The 23,281-nt window shown below is 48.1% G+C and overlaps 1 protein-coding gene across 6 annotated transcripts; it reads right to left on the bottom strand.

Annotated features, from left to right (window-relative positions):
• Positions 1–23,221, bottom strand: grb7 (growth factor receptor bound protein 7). Of its 6 annotated transcripts, none has more exons than XM_018741973.2 (16): positions 23,168–23,196; positions 19,321–19,380; positions 16,250–16,421; positions 15,187–15,325; positions 10,081–10,237; positions 8,939–9,060; positions 8,731–8,805; positions 7,955–8,092; positions 7,569–7,679; positions 7,100–7,198; positions 6,619–6,699; positions 5,110–5,229; positions 4,886–4,943; positions 3,353–3,440; positions 3,161–3,254; positions 1–1,817 (listed from the first exon to the last, which is right to left on the bottom strand). In XM_018741973.2, the coding sequence occupies exons 2-16, from the start codon at positions 19,328–19,330 to the stop codon at positions 1,671–1,673; spliced, it is 1,611 nt and encodes a 536-aa protein (XP_018597489.1). In that variant the 5' UTR covers positions 19,331–19,380; positions 23,168–23,196; the 3' UTR covers positions 1–1,670. The 6 variants fall into 6 exon arrangements, with proteins under 6 accessions (XP_018597489.1, XP_029105100.1, XP_018597490.1 ...); XM_029249267.1 differs by lacking the exon at positions 23,168–23,196 and adding an exon at positions 21,451–21,472 and having other exon boundaries at positions 8,731–8,802; XM_018741974.2 differs by lacking the exon at positions 23,168–23,196 and adding an exon at positions 21,451–21,472.
• Between the last annotated feature and the right edge of the window lie 60 nt (positions 23,222–23,281).

Consider the following 23,281-nt stretch of genomic DNA (forward strand, 5'->3'; position numbering starts at 1 on the left):
TCACACATTTAAAAATATGTTAGTTGTACTGGCAAAAAGAAATATCACCAGTGTCTCTGTGATGGACAATTAGACCAATTGGTGTTTTAAAAATAAAAAAAAAAAAAAATAAAAAAAAAATTTAAAAAAAAAAAAAAAGAAACTGATCCAAAACTGGTGAGATTCCTTTATGAGAACCTTTGAAGAAAAGATAGGACAGACAGGATGCTGCTTCAAACACAAAACCCCCTTTTTAAAACTGCAGCTGTCAGTTTGAAATGTCCAGAAAAACGGCACTGAAGGTAAATTAAAACACCACATCTGTGCAAAAGAGCGCTTTTTTTTTTTTTTTTTTTTTTTAAGGTAGCTTCGGACGACTTGCTTTGCTTTCCTGGGAAATCCACACGGATCTTTTGTTTAAAGGTATTCTGCATGAAATTCGGATGTACCTGTGGCCTACGTCACCTGCCCTGCAGCTCACAGCAGACAGTGGGCAGGAGAGCAGGGGTGGAGGAGGAAGGAACAATTTAATGCCCACGTGTGTCTCCTACCGGTGACGCGAAGGAGCACTGAACCAAATGCAGGACAGAGGAAGAGAGAAGGTAGAACTGCATCACGGAGACATACATAATACAACCTAAAGATATCCAGTTTTTTTTTTTTTTTTTTAATTTAGGCTCTGAAATTCAAAACCTTTCCACGCCAATGGAAAAATCTAGATAACCAATCCGGTCTGTTGAAAGTTAAAATCTGGGTATCACTAATTAAGCAAAAAGTGTGTTTGCCAGGGGCTCCATCACATCGGTGATTGTGGGGGGGGGGGGGATCATCACAGAGCGAGAAAAATCACGAGGACAGATATCAATGGGCCGAGAGACGAGGCGATGCCGGCTGGCATCTCAACAGAGGAGTCTGTCGGCATCTCGCAAGAATCCTACGCAACACCTGCAGCGGTTTCCCCAACAGGGCTCCGCGGGGAGGCGGGAGCGTCGTCCTGCCGCACCGTCTCGCACCGTCTCCCCAACAGTCTGCCAGCGGCGCGCTTCAGCTCCAGCACCCCCAATTAAAATTTCATGGCCTTTTATGCCCCACTAAACTTCTCCTAATTAGATTCAAATCAGAGCGTGTGTGGATTCTCAACCAAGATGCATTTAACAGGGGAAAACGTAAAAAAGAACAACTTAAAAATGAGAAAAACAGAGCCTAAGCGCAATGTGCCGCTGCTACATGTGTCGACACCGGGGTTTGTTGCCTCGAGAGAGACAGAGAGGGAAAGAGAGGAAGAGAGTCATTCTCACCGTCTCGTGGACGTTACTGGATTCCCAGACGGGACTTTTGTTTCATCCCGACACGGAGAAGTTAACGCACCGTTGGCCCCTTCAACCTTGATGACACCCGAACCTTAACTTCTGTCCAGTTAACTTCTTTCTCAGCGGGAAACTGTGAGGGGTACCTGATCACATGACTTCGTCAACGTCACATTGAGCCAGGACACCTGCTCGCATGAAGTTCCGGAATGACCCGAGTAGTGCGGATATAGCTCCAGAGCTGATCTCTCCTTCTAGCTGATCTCTCCTTCTACTCCTCCTGCTACCGCTGCTGCTCTGGCCCTGGAGAAGCAACCACCCATCCAGGGCCGGGATGCGGTGGAGCTCGGGGCTCCGCTGTCTCTTTGGCTTATAGAGCCGTAGTTAAAGCGCTACGCAGACACAGGGGTGTTTAAGGCACACGGGCAGGATACCGCGGTTTATCTGGTGGAACTCCACCAGCTGCAGTAGGTCTATGAAGAGCGTGACGCCATCATCCATGGTGTAGTAGTTCCTGCCGCCCTCTTCACACTGCGGGAGAGAGAGAGAGATGTTCCGTATGGAAACGCACCGGGCGGATGGATTTTACTGTGTTTTACTGTAGGGGTCATTCGACAAGGCAGGGAAATGAAAGAGAAAAAAAATTGGAGACTATAGTGGAGAAGAGCCGCAGCTAATGAGGAACACAGAGGGAAGAAATTCCCGGAACACGAGCACCGCGAGCACGGCGGCCATACGAGAAGTTGCGCCTGCGCATCGAGTGTGCGGGTCAGCCTCGTGAACCGATCATAAATAACATCTTTTGTAATTTCAGTTCCTTGGCTGTAAAAACGGTCCCAGTCCTCAGCACTATTTTGAAAAATAAAGTATTTATATTACGACATGACTTCATTAAGTTTTTTTTTTTTTTTTTTTTTAACATTTCTTTAAATCTAATTTTTCACGAAAAATCTTTACCATAATTCATACCGCTTTAAATGATCTATAATCAAATGCATATAGTTATTGTAAATAACTTTTTTTAGAACAACCCAGAACAACAATACTGTTAAAAATGTGAAATAACGTCCAAATGCTGTTAATTTCAATCCGCTATAAAGATTACAAATATTTCAAACAACGTGATGGTGTCCGGACAAATGATTCTGTTACATTTGTTCGAGAGCTTGTAAGAGTTATAGAAAGTTCAGTTACATCGTCAAGAAGTTAATATTAAAGGTGAAGATGAGATGAGCTGCTCTTTTATTACATACACTGAAAAAATAAATTTTATTGAGTTCTCCTTGGGGGGCACGGTGGCGCAGTGGGTTTGACCGGGTCCTGCTCTCTAGTGGGTCTGGGGTTCGAGTCCTGCTTGGGGTGCCTTGTGATGGACTGGCATCCCGTCCTGGGTGTTTCCCCTCCCCCTCCAGCCCTATGCCCTGCGTTGCCGGGTTGGGCTCCGGTTTGCCGCAACCCCGCTTGGGATGAGCGGCTTCAGACTGTGTGTGTGGGTTCTCATTAATGGTACAAGACCTTGCAGAAAATCTTAAGGAAGTTAAAATGAAATGATAAATCGTTCATTAAAGGGCCTAAGATGCTGACAGCAACATTTCTGCTGAATCACAGCTGCCACCACACTGAGCGAAAATGCGAAGGATTCTCATTACCGTACCACAAAAATTATTTCATCGGTTTGCCGCAAAGCTCGCGAGACCGAGCCGTCCGCGTCTCGGACCTCTGTCCGTTGGCGAGGCGCCCTTTCGTTTCCCGAGCTGTACGGCACTTTGGAGGAAAGCGACGGCACAGTGCAAAAAAACGCGAAGGTAAGAGGTGCGAGGAACAGACAAGGTGGCCGAGGGCAGAGAGAGCGCGGCGGCCCAGGCTCCTCTCACCGGGATGATGAGGTAATGCTTGGTCTTGAGCTTGTAGCAAAGCGAGAGGACGAAGCACTTGGCATGCTGCTGGCTGTCCCGGATTAGGAACATCCTGTGGGCACACACACACACACGGAGGAGGGTGTCATATGGCAGGGTGCACTGGAGAAGAGCAGAACTGGCTGGAGGGGGATGGGACCCCACACTCACCCGTCCACAAGGCCCTGCTCCTCGATGAGCCGCTGGGCTTCCCCACGCGACACCCCCCCGTGGAACCAGGGCTGGGTCTGGTGAATTGCTGGGGACACACAGCAGGCTTACCGACCCGCTCTCGCTTCACAACGAACCCGCCGCATCACTTAACCGTTGCATTATATTAACTATATTTTCATTTTTAATCAGGTCAACGAAGGGTGCCGATAAATCGGGAGTCGAGCGATTGACAATTAAAACAAATTATTTAGTTTTAGAATCAAGTGACAACCAACCAAAAAAATTAAAACTGACCAGCACTGCTCTTCATTTCTGGAAAAGTATTAGAGGGACTGAATGGAGACGCTTAAACATCATTCACTAAATTAGCGATAATCAAATTATTCATGAATATTTTCAGTAGGATAGGACATCCTACTTTGAAAACATGAAAACCCCCAAACCAGATAAATCAAGATTAAAAATGCAGGAAGTTTTTTTTTTTTTCCCCCCCCTAACACCACAAGGCCACCATATTTCCTTGATTTCTAAAGAGTCTACTGCGTGTGGATCATGAAACCGTAACTTTGTCCAAATTGTTATAGCCCGTTTTTTTTCCCGGTGTAGTGGAATTAAATTTAAAAAATGTGTGAAATTTATAATATGCTGCGAGTTAGATATATTAAATAAGAATATTGCTAAAATACATACATACATTTTCAGAACCGCTTGTCCCATACAGGGTCGTGGGGAACCGGAGCCTACCCGGCAACACAGGGCGCAAGGCCAGAGGGGGAGGGGACACACCCAGGACGGGACGCCAGTCCGTCGCAAGGCACCCCAAGCGGGACTCGAACCCCAGACCCACCGGAGAGCAGGACTGTGGTCCAACCCACCGCGCCACTGCGCCCCCACTATTGCTAAAATATACTTTGATTAAAAAAATAAATCAGTCTTACAGATGTTCGGCACTAGAGGACAAAGCATTAAATTTACTGAGCAAGAAAACAAACGCAGTTTGGTTTTATCAGAGAAAACATTTCAGGTTTTTAAGCACTATTGCGATTCATTGGTTTGCATCTGCTTATATTTAATAAGGTAACTAAGAAGCATAATGGCTGAGAAATCACTCCCGTCTATATAACGGTACGTCTGGTCTCCGCCAGTCAACTGCGACTGAACGCACTCTACGTGTCAAGGTGGCTCATGTTACGTTACCAGCAGCGAGCGGCTGCACAGCTATCAGAGGATCAATACCCGGTTCAGAGGACGGCTCCGAACGCGTTTCCACGGCGTACCATCAGTCGACACAATAACTCGTCCGTCCCACGACAACGTAATCAATCGGAGGGAATCACGGCTCCCAGAAGGGCTAATTTGCGACGTTAAAGTGATTATTCCTCGCAACAGGATGAGCATCGATGTTCTGAACGGCTCTCAATTACTGTTATTTAGGAAACAACTACATCCCTGTGTTTCTTTTGCTCAAATGATTTCTTGTGTGTGTGTGTGTGTGTGTGTTGCTCACTGTGTCTCGGGTCAAACACTCACAGGTGCTGCGGGAGCCATGGCAGGTGTTGGGCAGGCTGTAGCGCAGTGCCGTCTTCTTCTAAAGGAACAAAGTGAAAAATACCTTTAGTTCACCTCACACACACACACACACACACACACACACACACACACACACACACACCTCATAAACAAGAGGAATGTTTCCAGTTCCGATCCCCAGTGCCTCTCTCCGCCCTGTTCCCCCCCCCCCCATCCCATTTTACCCTCCAAGCCAGTCCCTCCTCCTGCTCGGCATGCTGCGCCTCCTTGGGGTTCTCGATCACTCGGCCCCCAGCCTTTCCGGAAAAATCCATGGCCACCAGAGAGGCTTCCGTCACAGAGTGCTGCCAAAGACATCCGTAAGAATTAAAAAGTCATCTTAAAAATATTAAACAATAAAATACCCAGCTGTTGGTGGGGATGTCAGTAAATCCAAAGTCTTGACTGTTGTCATCGCTCTTAAATACTCAACCTAAACTCCTAGAGTAGAACATCCAGCCGGACAAACTGGTGAAAGCTATTTAGATTACGCAAGATATCCGTCTTCTAAGCAGCTATATAATGCTATTCTGTCCAGATCGTGATGTTTATGGCATTATGAGATTTGACATTCTGTCTAGATGTGAGAAGATATTTAAAGGCAATGCCCAAAATTAATGCTTAATAAAAATCATCGACAATTTAATAAGCGAACATCTGATATTTCATACCAAGATGTTTGGTAATGCAACGCTAACATCCAACCGTTAAGTTATTTGAAGGATTTCAGGTGAACTGCGGACTCTAAATGACGCATAGTGTGAGAATGTGATTGTGTGTGTCACACTGCTCCGGTGTACAGTTCAACAGGTCAATGACTGCCAGGAGTTTAGTCTAACAAACTCCAAGCGGATCAAATTTAACACCCTGGTTACAGCCTACAAAAGCATCAACAAAACCGCTCCCTGATATGTCCAAGACCTGATCATCCGCTACACCCCAAGCAGACTGCAACGCTCCTCCACCTCTACCTGCTTGGTGGTCCCACGCACGAAAGGTAAAGCACGAAAGTTTCTGGGTTCTCGCTCCGTTACGGTGGAACGACCTCCCCCTCTCACTCGGAACTGCTGAATCTCCGTCCACGTTTAAAAAGGGTCTTAAAACTCACCTCTTCCAGACTCACTTCGCCCATCATCTCTTAAGTTCATGTAAGGTGTAAATGTTCATGCACCATAACTTTGAGATCATGCCCAGATAAACCTTCACGCAGCTAATTCTGTAATATAACGTATATGTTTATATATATACACATCTTGTATTTTTTCTTTTTTTTTTTTTTTTAACCTACTAGGAAGGTAATTAGGAATCGTCGATATTCAGATAGAGTTCTATGCAGCTACTCGTGTGATGAACATTGATTCATATGATGAAAGAAACTAACTGCACTTAAGAATCACACATCTGCATCTTAAGTGTTTCTTTCGCCTAATGCAACGAACACACTGTATTTTCTATGAGATGTACGTCGCTTTGGAGAAACGAATACATGCAAATGTATCATCATAAGCTTTTTTTGGATAAAGGTGCCAGATAAATACCGTATAGTCATATTTGTACATCGCTTCGGATAAAAGCGTCGACTAAGTGAATACATGTAAAAATAATGTAAATTAACGTAAATGTGACACTTGGGCATACATACCCCAGTCTGACCCCAGTTCTGCTCACCCTGCATGTTACCACAGCAGCGTTACCTTGGGGCCTTGACGCACGGCACCCTCCTGCAGCCGTATGGACTGGGACAGCTGGTAGTTACACTGGAGCTGTTTTCCATACTGTTGCCACCAGACATATGGGACACAATTAAATACAAGGAGGGGAAGAAAGAAAAAAAAAAAAAAAAAAAAAAAAAGACATTCATCCTGTGCAAGAAAGTTGACAGGGACGTTACAAAGCAGCAGGTAGTTTTTGTCATTCGCCACAACAGCATCTGAATGCATTTCCCGGCAAACGCTTCACTGTAAAGTTACACTTCGCGACACATCAACAAGCTGTGCACCAGGCGTGTGAAAGAGCGAGAGGCACCAAACACGGTAAGCGTGCCATGCAAGGTATGCAGAGACGCCCAGAGCTTGTTCAGATGTAAGCAGAGGACAGGATCCCAACAACGGACATGAACGAGTGAACCGGCACGCAAGTCGTAAGGGTAAAAGCGGTCGAGGGCATGGCACCCACCTTGAAGAGCCTGAAAGCGGTGGTCCAACACGTGCGGATCTGCTCGTTCTCTGCACACAGGAGCTTCATGTCCCGCGAGCGTGCGCGATTCCTGCTCGGCTGGGGGGGAGGACACATGCCAACCGCCGTCAGTCCGGCTCGCGCAGCAGCTCCTTAACAGCCGAAACCGCCGCCGTGGTCCTCGCATCGATATTTCTCACCGATCTACAGAGCTGCTCGCGGAGGTCATTTGTCTCCTAAAGCTGCTTCTTTGTCTTTTGTTGTTATTGCCACGCTTTCATTGCGTATCCGTCTGTCACATTGTACCGCACAGCGATATGCAACGATCCTACGTGTCCCCCTGTGTTCTGAAATGATCGCTTCCAGCCTCGGTTATTAAACCGGTGGTCGCCATCGTCTAGAGCATTGCTGCGTAGCGTTAAGATTGTTCCGGATTGTAAAGAGTCGGGAAAGTTTGAGGCTTTATTACCTTTATGCAAAAGGTGAAGTCGGAAGGGGCGCCGTACAATTTGCGGCCATCGATGACGCCGTAGATGTTCAGATCTTCCAAGTCTGCTACGTACTGGAGATGCCGAGGCTCCTGAAAGACAAACGCGGACGAGGTCACCGCCTTTCAGGACGTACCCTGTCATATACAAAGTACGTTGTCCATTATCGCCCTTTCTCTATGCAGCAGTATTCAACAGCAGGCTTTTACCGGTTTCGAGATGGGGCACACGGCTACCGCTGTTAGACGTGATAGCACCCTGAACACTGCTGCTGAAAATGAACGTGCCTACACCGTGACATTAGTGCATCAAAGCTGCTGATGAATAACTAAATCGTGCGAGTGGGGGCCCCAGCTGGGGTTCCGACCTTTGAGGAGCCCTTGGTGGAACAGTAGAGGCCGGACCTCCTCAGGAAGAAGCAGAACCTCTTCCACGCCTTGCGGCTTGGCTCCCGCACCTGCAGGAAGCCCTGGATCTCCGGACAGCTCCCGGAGTTCAGCAGGTTCTGGTCGGGGAAAGGAGGGTCATTGTCGTCTTCTTACACCCGACCGTGATCGTAACCGGGAAGCGAGAGAACGTTTCCACTTTACCGCAGGTTATGGGCGGAAAGGACCTTGTTTCGGTGCAGCCAAGCAAACCCCGCTCATATACCCTGTGCCTCCCACAGCTACACTGCAGTCAAAACTAAGTGGTGGGAACCACTTAACAGTATAAATAGAGCAGTATATATACAGTCAAAATGAGTTGGACTGCACACTTAGTGTGCGATGAGCTTGTCATTGTAACTTGTACCACATTCCGCCAAGAACACGCATCACCATCAGCGAGCGTGTCTACAGGAAAGACTCGGAGCAGTTGGAATGTTTTGCTGACGATGCACGTTTCATCCACTACCGGTACAGCAAACACAACGGAGGCGGAGAAAAACGTCCCAACTATTTACGAGGTCTACGTTCGTTCCCGTTTGCTGACCGGCGAGTTCTATGGCAGCGACTCGGCTCACGGCGAGTCGAGGCCATCTCCGAGATGACGGCCGTGTCGGTAAAACAAAACCATACACACGGAGCATATGCACTTTTCCTTCAGCGCGTCTCTCGCTCTCACGCACTCGGTCATCGACGCCGGGTTGTCGCATCATCTCACCTGGATGAGTTCTGATGATGTCATGCCTTTGTTGACATCAGCGCTGTCGGATATCATGTGCTCTGGGAAGAACTGCTGAAATAACAACGGGACATGAGGGAAAATTCACCAACGCAGTCGTCTGCAGTCCAGGCATCTGTTTAGAACTGGAAGACCAGGACAGATGAAGTAACGTAGGCGGCGAAGAGAGCGAAAGCGGGCCCGTTACCATTGGCTTCTTGAAAAACTCGTATTTGGCGTAGTTCTTGCGGAAGAGGAGCCTGTTGTCTCCTTCCAGCGGCCAGGTGGCCTGCACCTCAACCACAGTCTCGTGATCCTCAAGACAGCGCTCTTGGGGTATAAAGAGAGACAGTTGGAGAGCCGGGACACGCTCCTTGGAAGCTTCTTCTGATCAGATGAAACTTCATTCTTTTCTAAAGTCCTTCTAAAGATACTGTATATATATGACTCGCAACTGTGTCAAGTTCATACATCATCCTTTCTTCCACGACCTCAACCCCCATATCCAGACAACAGCTCTACTGTACCAAAAATACACTCATACAGTATGCATGTAGTAGAAACAAATGTGTTTGAAAAATATTTCATGTAAATAAAAGTATGACTTCCCATATGTTTAAGCCCAAAATATCACCCATCGCGTTACAGGTGGTCTCCGACTTACGATGGTTCGATTTACGATTTTCTTGACTTTACGAGGGTGAGCCGGTGATAGACATTCAGCAGAAACCATACTTCGAATGTCGAATTTTGGATTTTTCCCGGGCAAGCGATATGTGGAGCGATACTCTCTCGCGACGTTGGGCAGCGGCATCGATCCGCATCTCCCAGTCCATCACGAAAAGGTGTGTATTAGGTGTATTAAATGCATTATCGACTTATGATATTTTTGACTTATGATGAATTTTGTCGAACGTAACCCTATCGTAGATCGGGGACCACGTGTATATTAATTATATATTCATTTTTAATCACTTCCATGAAGGGTGCCCACACTTTCAAAAAATTTTTAAACTTAGCCCATCTATAGCTTTCGTTCAGTCTATATTTGCTGTGAAAGTTTACCACCAGGCGGACTGGCGTCCCGTCCGGGGCGTGTCCCCTCCCCCTCCAGCCTTGCGCCCCGTGTTGCCGGGTTAGGCTCCGGCTCGCCACGACCCCACTCGGGATAAGCGGTTTCAGACAGCGTGTGGGAGAGTTTACCACTATTTCTATCATTTTTTTAAAGCAGACAAAATACCCTTTTGTCATTTTTGCAGTTATTTTTAGTAAAAGATTAGCTAAAATGGCTCTAAGCAACTGAAGTCCCTTCTTTTCCAGGCAACCCCTACGCTGAGTTCCGAGCCTCACCCAGTCCCAGTGCCGGGTGCAGCTCGATGAGAGCCCAGCTCTCCTGGTCCGCGCAGTGAGCGGTCTGCACCAGCATGCGGCTGACATCCCGCGCCGTAGTGCCCGCGTGGACCCACAGGGAGCGGCTGCGACCATCCTCCCCGTACACCTTCACCACCTGCCAAGGCATCGGACGCTTAGTTCATGTTAAAACACCTGTTTGTACCGGTTATCATCGCACGCAAATGGAACTAAACGATGACCAGAGGCAGGAGACACTCGGCAATGTGTGGACAAACAAGTTGAAAAAAGTAACTTATTGATAAGTCCATAGAGAGTGATGGGTGATGGGCAAATACACGCAACAAAACGAACACTGACAAAGGACGATGAACGAATGGTAAGAACTTGCAGCAAAAGAAGAACAATATTAAGCAGTAGCACACACATCTGAGAATGTCAAAAAAAATAATAAAAAACAATAATTAACCTCATATCTCCCACTTCTCTATGCATATTCCGCCGCCCTGCGACTTCTTTTTCACCTTCTGCTACATGATCTTACCAGTTGTGGTCCCAGGTGGACATTCAATAAAACCTGATGACTGGAATTATGAACAATTATCAATATCCAGATGGGGTTAAAACATAGAACTGTGCAAGTGTGTACTATATGGAAAAATAACACCGAGTCCTCATCTTAGGATACACTTAGGACAAAAGTACCTACATAAGTTTGAAGCCAATCTTGCCACTGCCACAGTCAATAAAAACTTAATACCGACACCCCTCAATTTATTCACGAGTTATGTAAAACTTATGTAAAAACCTCAGATAAATCATAATGAATTGAATTAATAATGAATTAAGCGTGTATTCCATTCCATTAATAATCTAAAATGACTGAAAATTAATTCCTATTCATTTTTAAACTGCTTGCTGATTCATCGCGTCGTCACGAACACGTGAAACACCTCTCGTCCCGTTATTGATCTCACGAACTCGCAGACGCCAGACACGAGCTGTAAACGCGGCGGAAGACAACCGCATCGATCCGGTCCCACATTCCTCCTCGTTGGGTGTGTGGGTGCATAAATCAGGGTGCGTTCACTCAGCAAAAAACAAAAATGCTCGAAAACACACAAGCGGCGGCGGGGGAAAAAAAAATTAAACGACAAGCTGGAAAATGTCTGGGAAAATTTACTCAAATGTGAAAGTAAGATGAGAACCCAGCGTACTCCTGCTGGAAGGCATCCAGTCATGATAGCAGCCACGAAAACGCCAGGATGAGCGATGCCAATGCAGACTGTAAGAACTTGCTCTCTGTCCTCTCTTGTCTCTTCGGGCCTATTTGACCCGAAACGGTCGCCGATCAATCTGGGGGCCCGTACTGCCCCGGGCCAGGAGTGCAGCAGAGGACCCTTCTCCTGCTCCTATTCCTTGTGGCATGCAGTGATTGCGCAGGACTGCTGGGGGTAAACTGGGCGAATTCCTTGCGGTGACCCCCCCCCCCGCGGCTCAATATCCTTCGCCCCTTATTACTCCTATTAATGGAGAAATGGGCATCACGTAGGTCAGTCCTGCTCCGCTGCTGGAGTCTCAGGGACGCGAAACAAAATAGCGGGATCCAGCAACACAAACAGCTAGTCGCGCTCGTGCGCGCGGAACTCTTTCCCGAAATTAAAAACTCGCGAGCAGGAACGTTTCTCACGAAACGGCAGACAAACGCGGGAACCCGGCTCCACGTTCGACGTCTCGCAGCTATCAATTTTCCACGTTCGTTCAAAACGTAACCTCGCTCCCAAATTTCGCTTTTTAATCAAACTCGCGCCGGCAACTCCGGACCGTTGAGTTTGATAAGTGCTCCGAGCGCCGGCACATTACGCTTAAAAGCACAAATCCTTTCGGCGCCGTTTTGATCGGCGATCATTTCACGCGCAGTTACTCTGCAATTTTCTTTAATTGAGTCGAAAAGAACTCCTCGTCACCGCACTTCGCAAATGTCATAAACAAGTATTTTAAGAATGCGCCGTTTTCAGCGCTGAGAGCGCCTCCTTTGTTTCTGAAAATATCGAACATTGTGCTCCGGCCTGGGCCTCGCGCGTCGGAAATGGAACAGCACGACCTCGCGTATCCCACCGCTGCCAGAGCGCCGTTCCGTTACGACGTCCCATTTACAAAGTCTTGGCACCCGAAGAGCGCCCGACTATTTACTCGGAGGAAGATAGCAATTATTTCCAGCTTGCCCAGACGCTGCCAGTGTTTCCTTTGTGACGTGCAAAGAAAACATTCTTGTCTAGGTCAAACTGACACTTATTGGCAGAGCTTCGCTACGGATTTTCTTTGTGCGTTTTTGCCATTTTTTGCACAGAGCTTCCAAAACGCATAATGTGTGACTGTCAATTTATATTTAGACACTTTTCTCCGAAGCGACTTCCAACGGACACTGCATAGTATGTAGTATTTAGCTGACGTCTGGACTGCGAAAGGAAACCAGAGCACCCGCAAGAAACTCATGCTAACATTGGGGGAGATGCAAGCATCACATGGACTGAGCAGTGGCTGAACCCACCTCTTCTCGCACCACCCAGGTGCTATGAGACGACAGCACTTCTCATTGTACCACGCCACCTCAAAAAAAAAAAAAAAAATTAACCAAAATTAAAGCTGAAATGAAGCTAGGCTCAGTTTAGAATGGTTTTTGGTGTGAAATCTGTTCTCCGCGATCTTCCAACACTACCTTCATATTATAACGAGCCGCATTACCAGGAGTTTGGGCGGGGAAAGGGGTTTATTGTAAATAGCTGAATCGGGGGGGGCCGGTGGCGCAGTGGGTTGGACCGGGTCCTGCTCTCCGGTGGGTCTGGGGTTCGAGTCCCGCTTGGGGTGCCTTGTGATGGACTGGCGTCCCATCCTGGGTGTGTCCTCTCCCGCTCCGGCCTTCCGCCCTGAGTTGCCAGGTTAGGCTCCAGTTCCCTGCGACCCCGTATGGGACAAGCGGTTCAGAAAGTGTGTGAATTCCGGGAAAAATGGAATTAAGTGTTCAACCACGGGAGGGACTTACAGGGAATGTAAGGGGGTGACTGTGTTTGGGGGCGGGGAAGAGAGAGAAAGCCTAAGAGGTACTAAGCAGGCTGGGAAGGCTGGCTTGAGGTGCAGGTCCTTGAGGAAAAGGGGTCCTCGGACCGAGAGCGTTATTTCCCTGCGTGCCAGCGTTCTAATACAGGCTTGCAACGAACGCCGTCCACGCGTCCTTCTTTGCCCCATCCGAACCCAGAGCACAGCGTGCCACAATACGTTATTACTTCTTGTTCAAGGATGTGTGTGTGTAGGAGGACACACCTGCAGATGAGCACCTGTACAGGACTGCGTGGCACTTCCTCTTGGTTGAGGTGAGGTGCCACATGAGATGACAGCCGCCGCACCTCTAGGTCGATTCACCCCTGGAACACACCAGCCCCCGGTGACAGCTTGTCGCCCGTGGCACTTAATTACAGGGGAACTGAGGGCGTCAGGCTGCGACACGACAGCATGCGCAAGGGCCTGTGCCAGCCACGATGTAGACGACACGTTGGCACATACCTGAAGACCGCAACAGCAGTCACGCCCCAGCACACTTTAACTGACAACCCCTATTCGGAAGAACACAGATTTAACTGACTATCGGGACCCTTCTCCAACACCGGCAGTATAATAAAGCTTTTACGCTGACAGTCTCTACAACTTTTAATAATTAATGCTGAGAAGGATAATTAGTACTGACATATAACTCCACACCGGGGGGACGCGATGGCGCAGCGGTTTTGGCTGGGTCCGGGGTTCGAGCCCTGCTTGGGGTGCCTTGCTATGGACTGGCGTCCGGTCCGGGGGGTGTCCCTTCCCTCTCCGGCCTTGTGCCCTGAGTTGCCGGGTTAGGCTCCGGCTCGCTGTGACCCCACTTGGGACAAGCGGTTTCAGACTGTGTGTGTGTGTGTGTGTAACTCCATGGTCACCTCTACTCATGGTTGAACAAGCACATGGGGCAGGAGGTAACGCTGTGGTTAGAACCATCTCCTTGTAATTGGAGAAGCCAGGGGTGAATCCTTGCTCCTGCTCCAATACCCTCCAGCAAGGTAAAGTAAGGGAAGGTAAGGTAAGGTACGGTAAGGGCACTTGTGTGGTTTTCACGGTAAGGAAGTGCACGGAAGGGGTTTACTGTTGAACTCTTCCTCATTGTTACACTGTGAGGGGGAGACCGAGTGAACGCAGTGAGAATATAAAAACTCCACACAGAGGTGGTTTTCGAACCCAAGTACAAAACCACAGCTCAGGAGCTGCGAGGCACCAGTGCTACTTGCTGCACCGCTACGCAGGTCACTACCACTTACGCAGCTGGGTAATTTTTACAGGAGCAATTTAGGACATCTACTAGGCAATTTAGGGTAATACGACTCGGGCAGAATTCGAACCCCTGTCCTCTGAGCTGGAGGTCCCAGCTGTAACCGCCATGCTACCCATTAGGAAAAATTTACTTATCCAGAGTTGCTGCAGTTAAAAAAAAAAAAAAGAAAAAAAACCTTGCTGTATAAATGGGTAAAGAATTGTAAATAGCTTAGTAAACACCACCTAACACTGTAAATCACTTTGGATAAAAGTGTCAGCTAAATTAATACATTTAAGATCACTGCCTTATAAAAATGACTTATGGTGGACCACCAAGAGGGACAGCTGGTACAGCTGTGGTTAGACCTACAATGTTTGAACCCAAAGGGTGTAGGTTCAAATCCCACCTCCAGCTGTAATGCTATTGGGCAAGGTACTCCAGTAAAATTAGCCAGCTGTTTAAATAATTCTACAGCCTAACGCTGCAAAGTCGCTTTGGAGAAAAGCATCGGCTCAAGGTAAAGGAAAACGCCGCAACAGGTTGTCCTGAACCTGCTCCATAAAGGCCAGAAAAAACACATCAACTGCTTGGGAGTGCAGACCAGCACGAGTGTGAAGCGGCACAGCACGCCGACGGCCCGAAACACATCAGCGGGGACTAATTACGTGGCAACGCGATAACAACACGGCAATGTTGCGACAACCTCCTGACTTATCTGGAGCGACTCGTTTGCAGCTCTCACGCGAAGCCTTGCCGTCACTCACATGCGTGGCCCCAGCGGAGGAGGTGCTCTGTCCCAGCAGAGCGCCCATTGGGACCGGAGAGTGGGCGGGGCTACACAGCTCTGGAAACGGATTGGGTATCGACGGCATTGAAGAGGACTGGGACTCGCCCCCTTTCGACCTGAAATGAGCGGGACATAGAAAGGATAACATTTATACATTTTCTGCAGCAAAAACAGGGAAATTCTGGACTATATATTCCGATTTTCATTTATCGGTCATTTATCATTTATCCGATTTTCATTCACACGTACAGGAAGTTCACAGTTGATATGTCAGGTTGTAGCTCCATTATTCACTGTGTGTGATCGAGACTTTCACAGCAATTAGTGGCACAGCGAGTAGCGCTGCTGTCTCACAGCGCCTGGGTGGTGTGAGAGGATGTGGGTTCGAACGCCGCTCACTCTGTGTGGAGTTGGTGTGGGTCTCCTCGAGGTGCTCTGGTTTCCTCCCACACTCCAAAGACATGCTGTTCAGGTTCACGCAGAGAGAGTGTGTCCCACTGATGTATGGATGATTGACCCAGTGTAAGTAGTGTATCTAGCAGTGTAAGTCACCGCGGTGAATAAGGAGTGTGGGCTGATAACACTAAACAGAGTTCATTGGAAGTTGCTTTGAAGAAAAGTGTCTGATACATTTACATTTATTTATTTATTTATTTAATGCTCTGTCAGCATCAGAGAGCAAACGAAAGCACCCGTGCTGTGGTAAATACCACGTTTCTATCGCAGCCCTGAAAGCTGCCACAAACCAGCATCAAGTCTCAAGCAAGACCGACGTGGAAATGGGAAAAACTCTGAAGCTTAAGTAGAAATGTCTGGGTCCCATCTTCCCAAAGCTACGCAGACCTGCACGTGACCATCTGGGAGCCACGTCTGTTTGAGGCAGTTAGGACATTAGCCAAGACATATGAGTAAGATGTGTTCCTCACGCCTCTTTCCAATGCAACCTACCCATACCGCACTGCTGCAAGTCAAAAAACAAAATACCGAAGGTATTAAATGGGTCTATTTGTCCGTCAGCGCCTGTGAGTCAGAGTCAGTACCTGTTCGGACTGATGCTGACTGGCAGAGACCGGCACAAGGAGGGGACATCAGCAGAAGGAGCCCTCAGACTACTCGATGGGGGACGACTTGCAACACGGGTGCTGCCGTCTTCCGGCCCGTCCGTCCTCCTGGAGACTTCTCTCCAAGGCCCTTCCACCTCCATGGAATTCTCTAGAACGCACAAATTGCTTGGCATTAATTGACTACTTGTGCGTATTTTCATATTCCCAATACGCTGATTATTGATCAAGATTATTGTTCTGACCTGACTGCGTTCTATTGCTGTGAAATTGACCAAACACATTCACGAGCCTGACCTGTTGTTACAGTGGGTTAGTAAATAAAAATGTGGCTTGTACAAATGAAGAGAAACTGACAAACACAAACAGTCAATAGGAAAAAAAAAAAAATCCAAAACGATGTTGAAAAAGTGATAAAATCATGAAATGGCTAAAACGGAGAGACAGTTGCATTGTGGCTTCTGAGCAACAGTCCGAAAAGGAGCTCCAGTGAGCTGAGCTTCACATAGCAGGGTTGCCAAGCAACAGGTATGTATACATTTAGGTCCTTTCTTCAAAGAAGCCCCTACCCCTAAAACCCAGTACACAGCACATCCAATCAGACCAAGAGGGTGGATTTATAGGTCTTTTACACCCTGACCCATACAGTTTTGGAGAGGTGTCTAGATCAGTGATCTTCCTCATCTGTTGAATTGGGAGTGAATATGAGAATAGTACAGGAAAATTACAGGCAACCTTTGTGAAACAGACTGGACACCAAATCATTTTTTCCTTGGAATTACTGTTACTTAAAGGCTTTTTTATGTTATACTTCCCATTTCTAGTTGTAACATCTATCATAACATTGTTTGACTCCATCCAACACGATACAGTTGAAAAGTTACCGTAACTGCGGATGTACTGAACTTAATGTAACAACTTCCTGATCTCAGGAAGAAAACAGAACAGAAGGCTCTTGATAATTCATTTCGTTTATAACTCCAACACTGCTTGAACCACGTATTGCAAAGTCAATAAAAGGTTAATTATTAACACGTAGCGTGGGGGCGCGGTGGCGCAGTGGGTTGGACCGGGTCCTGCTCTCCGGTGAGTCTGGGGTTCGAGTCCCGCTTGGGGTGCCTTGAGATGGACTGGCGTCCCGTCCTGGGTGTGTCCCCTCCCCCTCCGGCCTTACGCCCTGTGTTGCCGGGTAGGCTCCGGTTCCCCGCGACCCCGTATGGGACACGCGGTTTAGAAAATGTGTGTGTATACTGCATTGTAAGGATTTTATTTTAATATTACTATTAACTTTACCAACATGAAAATTAAAAGTGGTATAATGCAAATGAAAATATTCTGCCATAAAGAACTCCAATTAAGTGCTAATTATTGACCGATTAAGCACATAAGCATTTTCGCCATTCCGTCTAGGTGCGGCGGGCTTGGCCTCTGCCTGCTGTGTGGTGGGCCTGGGGTTCGAGTCCCGCTTGGGGTGCCTTGCGATGGACTGGCGCCCTGTCCTGGGTGTGTCCCCTCCCCCTCCAACCCTACGTCCCGCGTTGCCGGGTTAGGCCCCGGCTCGCCGCGACCCCACTTGGGACAAGCGATTGTTGACATTGCTTGGTTACCATTGCGTCTATTTTTATCGATCACGAAGACCGACTAATTGTGGAAGTGAGCTGATTTAAAAACTTGACGGTAAAACGCACCCAGCAGAACAGGAGCGTCACCTGCGAGCCGAGCAGGCAAATACATGTCGCGTTCACGAAATCCTAGCTATCCCGTCAGCGAAGAAAACGCAATGCACTCTAAGGTCTAAGAAAACCACACCTGAAAATTGACTATACATCGATAGATAGGCAGATAAGTCGAAATTCAAAACAAATTGGCTGAAGCGATCTGCCGAGTAACGAAAGAACGACAGGTACGTCGCGACTGAAAAAGGACACGAACATAACCGGCTCTTCAACAGACCAAAAATAGATGCGCTCATTTGCACGTTTGCATGTTGTCCCCGGTGAAAACACGCCCGAGTGTGTTTACGGTATTCGAGCGCGTTCTGGAACGCGAGGAAATGCTGATTGTTAGGAGGAACAATGAAAGGTTTCCAAAACAGGGCTCGAGACGCACGAACACGCGACCAACTCGAGGCGCCCGACCTTCACCTGGCACCTCGCCCCGACCGAGGAGCCGCAAAATATGCGCGTAAACAACTTACGCTATTATTTGAAAACACCTGGCAGGTAACCTTTGATAAATCTCAGCCGCCACAACGTGACTCTGCTGTGAACCAGGAAGCTGGATCCTTGAAATAACAGAAAGAGAAGGGGGGGGGGGGGAAGAGAGCCGCACCCAAGTGCCAGCGTCGCAATGTCTGTTCATTCAACCCCCCACTACAGGAAATGTGAGACACCTTTGCCGTGGGTGGCGAGTGTGGAAAAAGGCCAGGATTACGATCACAATGGGCGAGGGGGTGAATTCTGGCGTTTTCTTTCAACGGTCCCGTTTAACGTAGAAACGGGTGTCGGGCGAGTTAACGCACGTTGGCGCAGGCTGCCCGTTTCGGGACTGGCGTACCCGGACGAGCGAGGCGAGGGCCCGTGATCGGAAAGCGTACCATTTCTTCGCCAGCGGTGCAAAATTCGACGAATTTCATTCCCATTTCCTCACGCGCATTTTTCGGCGTATTTCGCGTTGCACGTCACGGGGAGATTCACTTTCTCTGCCGGAGCGTATCGGACGGAGGCAGCGCAAAGAGGTGTCGCGTTCGGTCTGTCCGAAGAATGCCGGTCGACCGCTCGGTCCCGAAGAGTACAAATTGCCGGGATTAGGTAAGAGGGGTGAGGTAATCGCCCCGATTGTGGGATGGCGAACGGGGAAGGAGAGGAGGACGTCAGAGACGTCACAAAGCCTCTTTGTGTTTCGACAGCACTGCCCTGTACGCCAGGTGACCCTGGTTCACTCTGCAAGTGTGTGTGTGTGTGTGTGTGTGTGTGTGTGTGTGTGTGTGTGTGAGAGAGAGAGAGAGTACGATCGTGTCTAAAAGAGACTAACACCTGGGCTGTACTCACCAAGTAGCATGAATGCACCTGGTAAGGGTCAGAGGTCTCCACAGCAGGTGACACCTCAGCCTTGAAGAAACGAAGAGGGGGGGAAAAAAAAAAAAAAAAAAAAAAGACAGCGAAGATCAGTCAACGGCACTGCAAGGAAACAAGGCAGGGGGTCTGATTGTTAGTACAAACGAATAATAGATAGGAAAATTTCTTGCAACACTCAACGTTCGCACGTCACAGACGCTCCTCGACTAACGATGGGGTTACGTTACGATAAACCCGTCGCAAGTGGAAAAATCGTAAGCGGAGAAAGAACGGAGCGTCGCACCTACCGTCCGCACCTATCGTAGCCCAGTCTACCTTAAACGTGCTCAGAACACTCACCTTAGCCTACAGATGGGGTAATTTTAAGCAGGAGACACACATGGGTGTTCAGCGGACGCGAAGGGATGCGAGAACGCAAAATAACGAAAGGCTTTCATTTCAACACGGCGTCGCTCGTTTACGCCTGTCGGCGTGACGCTACGGAGACGGCGATCGCGGTTGAGCGGACGCCGCGGCTCGCTACCGTCGCCCGGCATCGGGAGAGAGCGTCACGCCGCATGACATCGCGAGCGCGGGAACGGATCGAAAGTCAAAACTCGAAGCACGGATTCCAGCGAACGCGTATCGCTTCCGTAACTTCGGAAAAATCGGGAGCCGAACCATCGTAAGTAGGGGAGCATCCGCATCGTTATTTACCAGCTTGGTGAACGCATTTTTATCACGAAATTTTCCCTCTGTTTTTACTGTAGCAGTTTGGTTACCTCACTTAAGGGTAATAGAGGAGCCCCCTTCCCAACAGGTCCCAAGTACCTGTAATACACTATAATAATACTTTCCTCATCACACCCGATAGCACAGCGGTTAGCGCTGCTTCCTTTGGACGCAACGGTCGTAGGTTCAACTCCCATCTCCAGCTGTAGTACTCTTGAGCAAGGTACTCGTCCTGAGCTGCGCCAGTAAAAATGACCCAGGTGTGTAAATAATTGTAGGTGGCTCAACATTGTAAGTTGCTTTGGAGGAAAAGTGTCAGCTAAATTGATCGATGTAAATGACATGTTCTTCTCACCGTGTAACGACCAAAGAACAGATATAACCGAGGAAGAGTTTGTATCTGCAGCCACGGTACCCAGACGAATTGGAGAGGCGCAAAGGAGATAAGGAGCAGCAAGACGCCCTTTGACCGTGCCACTTACCACGCGGATGTTAACCTTTCCTCCAGACACCATCCAGAAGCTGTTTTGTATTATGACCGGAGGGTTACAAACCGAACGCCTTCCGTCCCCGTTGTCACGTTCTAGACTCTTGACCCACAGATCTAGACAGGAGCAGCAAGTACCTGAGCTGTTCAGGCGTAGGACTTCTGCGTGTTTTTCCTGCGTCCCTGTGCGTTTTCTCTGGCTGCTCTGGTTTCCTCCCACAGTCCAAAGATGTGCGTTTCAGGTGGATTTTTGACTCTACCTGTGGTGTGCGTATTTGTGTGTGCGGCTACTCTCTACTGGAGTGGCAATCCATCCAGTGCGCACCCTGATAAGCCTAGCGCCTTGTGCGTCTGGGATAGGCTCTGGATCACCGCGACCCTAACCTGGCCGAGCAGTTAACAACAGTAAGTCTTGGAGAAGCAGCCAGTGACAACTCGTGAGACCACTCCTGACACGTGTCCACCTCCACTGGCCCACATCTTTCACCCTGTTCAGCAGAGCGAAGCCTGCAAAGGGTGCGGCTGCTCTTCATACCCTTCGGGAAAAAGCGTGGTCGCTGTCAGCCAACCAGCAGGAGCTGATGGGAGCTCCCAGTTAACCTGTACGATGTCACTTTGCGCTCTTGTCCTCAGTTTACCCCACTTTCTTCCCTCACCTTAGCTCACCTCACCTCAGCTCAGCTCAACTGATGCTCGACTCGCCTGATCCAGCCTCACGGTAGAGCGATTCCCCCTTAGGGAACGTTTAACTTTTCAGATGGCCAGAAGTGATTGTCTTTATTTACTGACGTGTAATCTGATACGTTATTTACGCTTGAGAGCGAGCAGCCCTGTGGATTCTCCAGAAACAAGGGCCAAGGATGGGGGCGAGCGGTGAGCTCATAGGCTGGAGAGGCGCCAGGTACCTGTTCTTTGTGTGCAAGCGATTCCTCGGCCCGATCCGGACGACTCGCTGCCAGGACGTGCCGCGCCGAAACTCGTCGGACGCGACGCACGTTTACGACACGCAGGCCTGGAGAACAAGCAACGACACCGCATTCGGGCTGTGCCACATCCATCACGTCACGGTGTGGCGCGTAAAGAAGCGCACGCAGATTGTTAGATCACAAATACAAATGTGCATGTGTGCGTGTGTGGGTGGCTACAGCCAGTCAAAGCCTTCATCTGTTACATAAGGGTTTTGTCTTACCTGTAACTACTTTGCTATTTTTTTTTTTTTTTTTAATTTTTTTTGTCTCTGGAAGTCAGAAAATCTGGAAATTTATATCAATCAGTTACATTTAAAAATCCTTGGTATTAAAGACTCCAGTGACACTGTAGGCAGAAAAACCATTAAACAGAAGTTTGTACATTTATTCACGTGGCTGATGCTTTCCTCCAAACGAAGGTACTTACATTGCTGAGCTACTTACAATACAACGGTTTACACATTTGTACAGCAGGGTAATTATTACTGGAGCAATTCAGGGTAAGTACCGTTCTCAAGGGTTCAAAGGCAGCAGCCCCAACCATTACGCCACCTGCTGGCCGTTCCAACGCACAACTCTGAGCGCGGATGACATTACCCGAACCCATCCCACATCCCGACTGTAAAGTCAAGCAGAGAGGAAAAAAAAAAAAAATACGAAGAAAGAAACGGCAATTGCAGCCATCACGAGGGTTATAAGAGAGCAACGTGACGGGTTTGAAATGATACTTCTGTGTCGGACACGATCGCTCGGTTTCATTTTCTGTCCCGTCTCAACGCACTTGAGTTTGTCCACATAACTACAGTAATAAAGAGAGGATTAACTTCTACGGTGAAGTGCACCTTATCCTTTTCGCAGTGCTACATCTTTAGTATAAGAACAGTGAAAATACCTAAAGGTGCCCCCCCGACCTCCCACGCCCCACCCCCACTCAGGCCCACAGTTGTACCCACATGAAACATGCTGCTCTTTTCAAACCATTAGGGAGGATCTTTACATGAAAAACACGCAGAATAAATGAAACACTGAATGTGTGACATTCCGGCACGGATGATTTGAGAGATGGTCAATAACTAGAATGAATGTGGATGTATGTTAGGAAAAGAAAGTTGGAGTAGAGTCAGTGAGGGGAGCCGAACAAATGTCACACCACCACGCCAGGCAGATCGAGATACATTTCATGTTTTTTTTTTTTTTTTCCTCCCTCAAAAGTTTCTTTAACACATCAGTCACTTTCTATTACTATTTAAGCCATGTCTTTGTCCAAGATTACTTGCACTGTTACATTACCAACTTCAGAAATTATCTACTCCAACAGTTTTCTTACACACAGTATCAATTCAAGGTAGTATGGTGACCAACTGGAGTGGGATTCGAACCCCTAACCTAATGGTAGCAAGACAACTGCTATAAACAAGATGCCACCTGCTTCTCCATGTAAAGTTCTCCAGCATATTTTAGCCTGAAAAATCTACAGTTCGTTTTAGTAAAGTACAAGTAGGTCACAGGTGGTCGGTGGTGAACACGTGTAGCGCAAACAACTTTATGCGTAAAGGTTGCTTCATACATGATGATACTACGTGATGTTCACATGTCTCACATGTTATTTTTAATATCAGCAGAGGAGCCAAAAGCGGCGAAGTGTTAGACTTACGTATAATTGTAGCCAGACGTTCGAGAGTCAACTCACCTGGACAGAAACTGGCAGCGCGATGACTGATCTACAACCAGGAGATCCTGTTCCTCAGCCGGGTGGGCTGTCATTGCC

Source organism: Scleropages formosus, chromosome 25 (assembly GCF_900964775.1).
Source record: "Scleropages formosus chromosome 25, fSclFor1.1, whole genome shotgun sequence".
Taxonomy (NCBI): Eukaryota; Metazoa; Chordata; class Actinopteri; order Osteoglossiformes; family Osteoglossidae; genus Scleropages; species Scleropages formosus.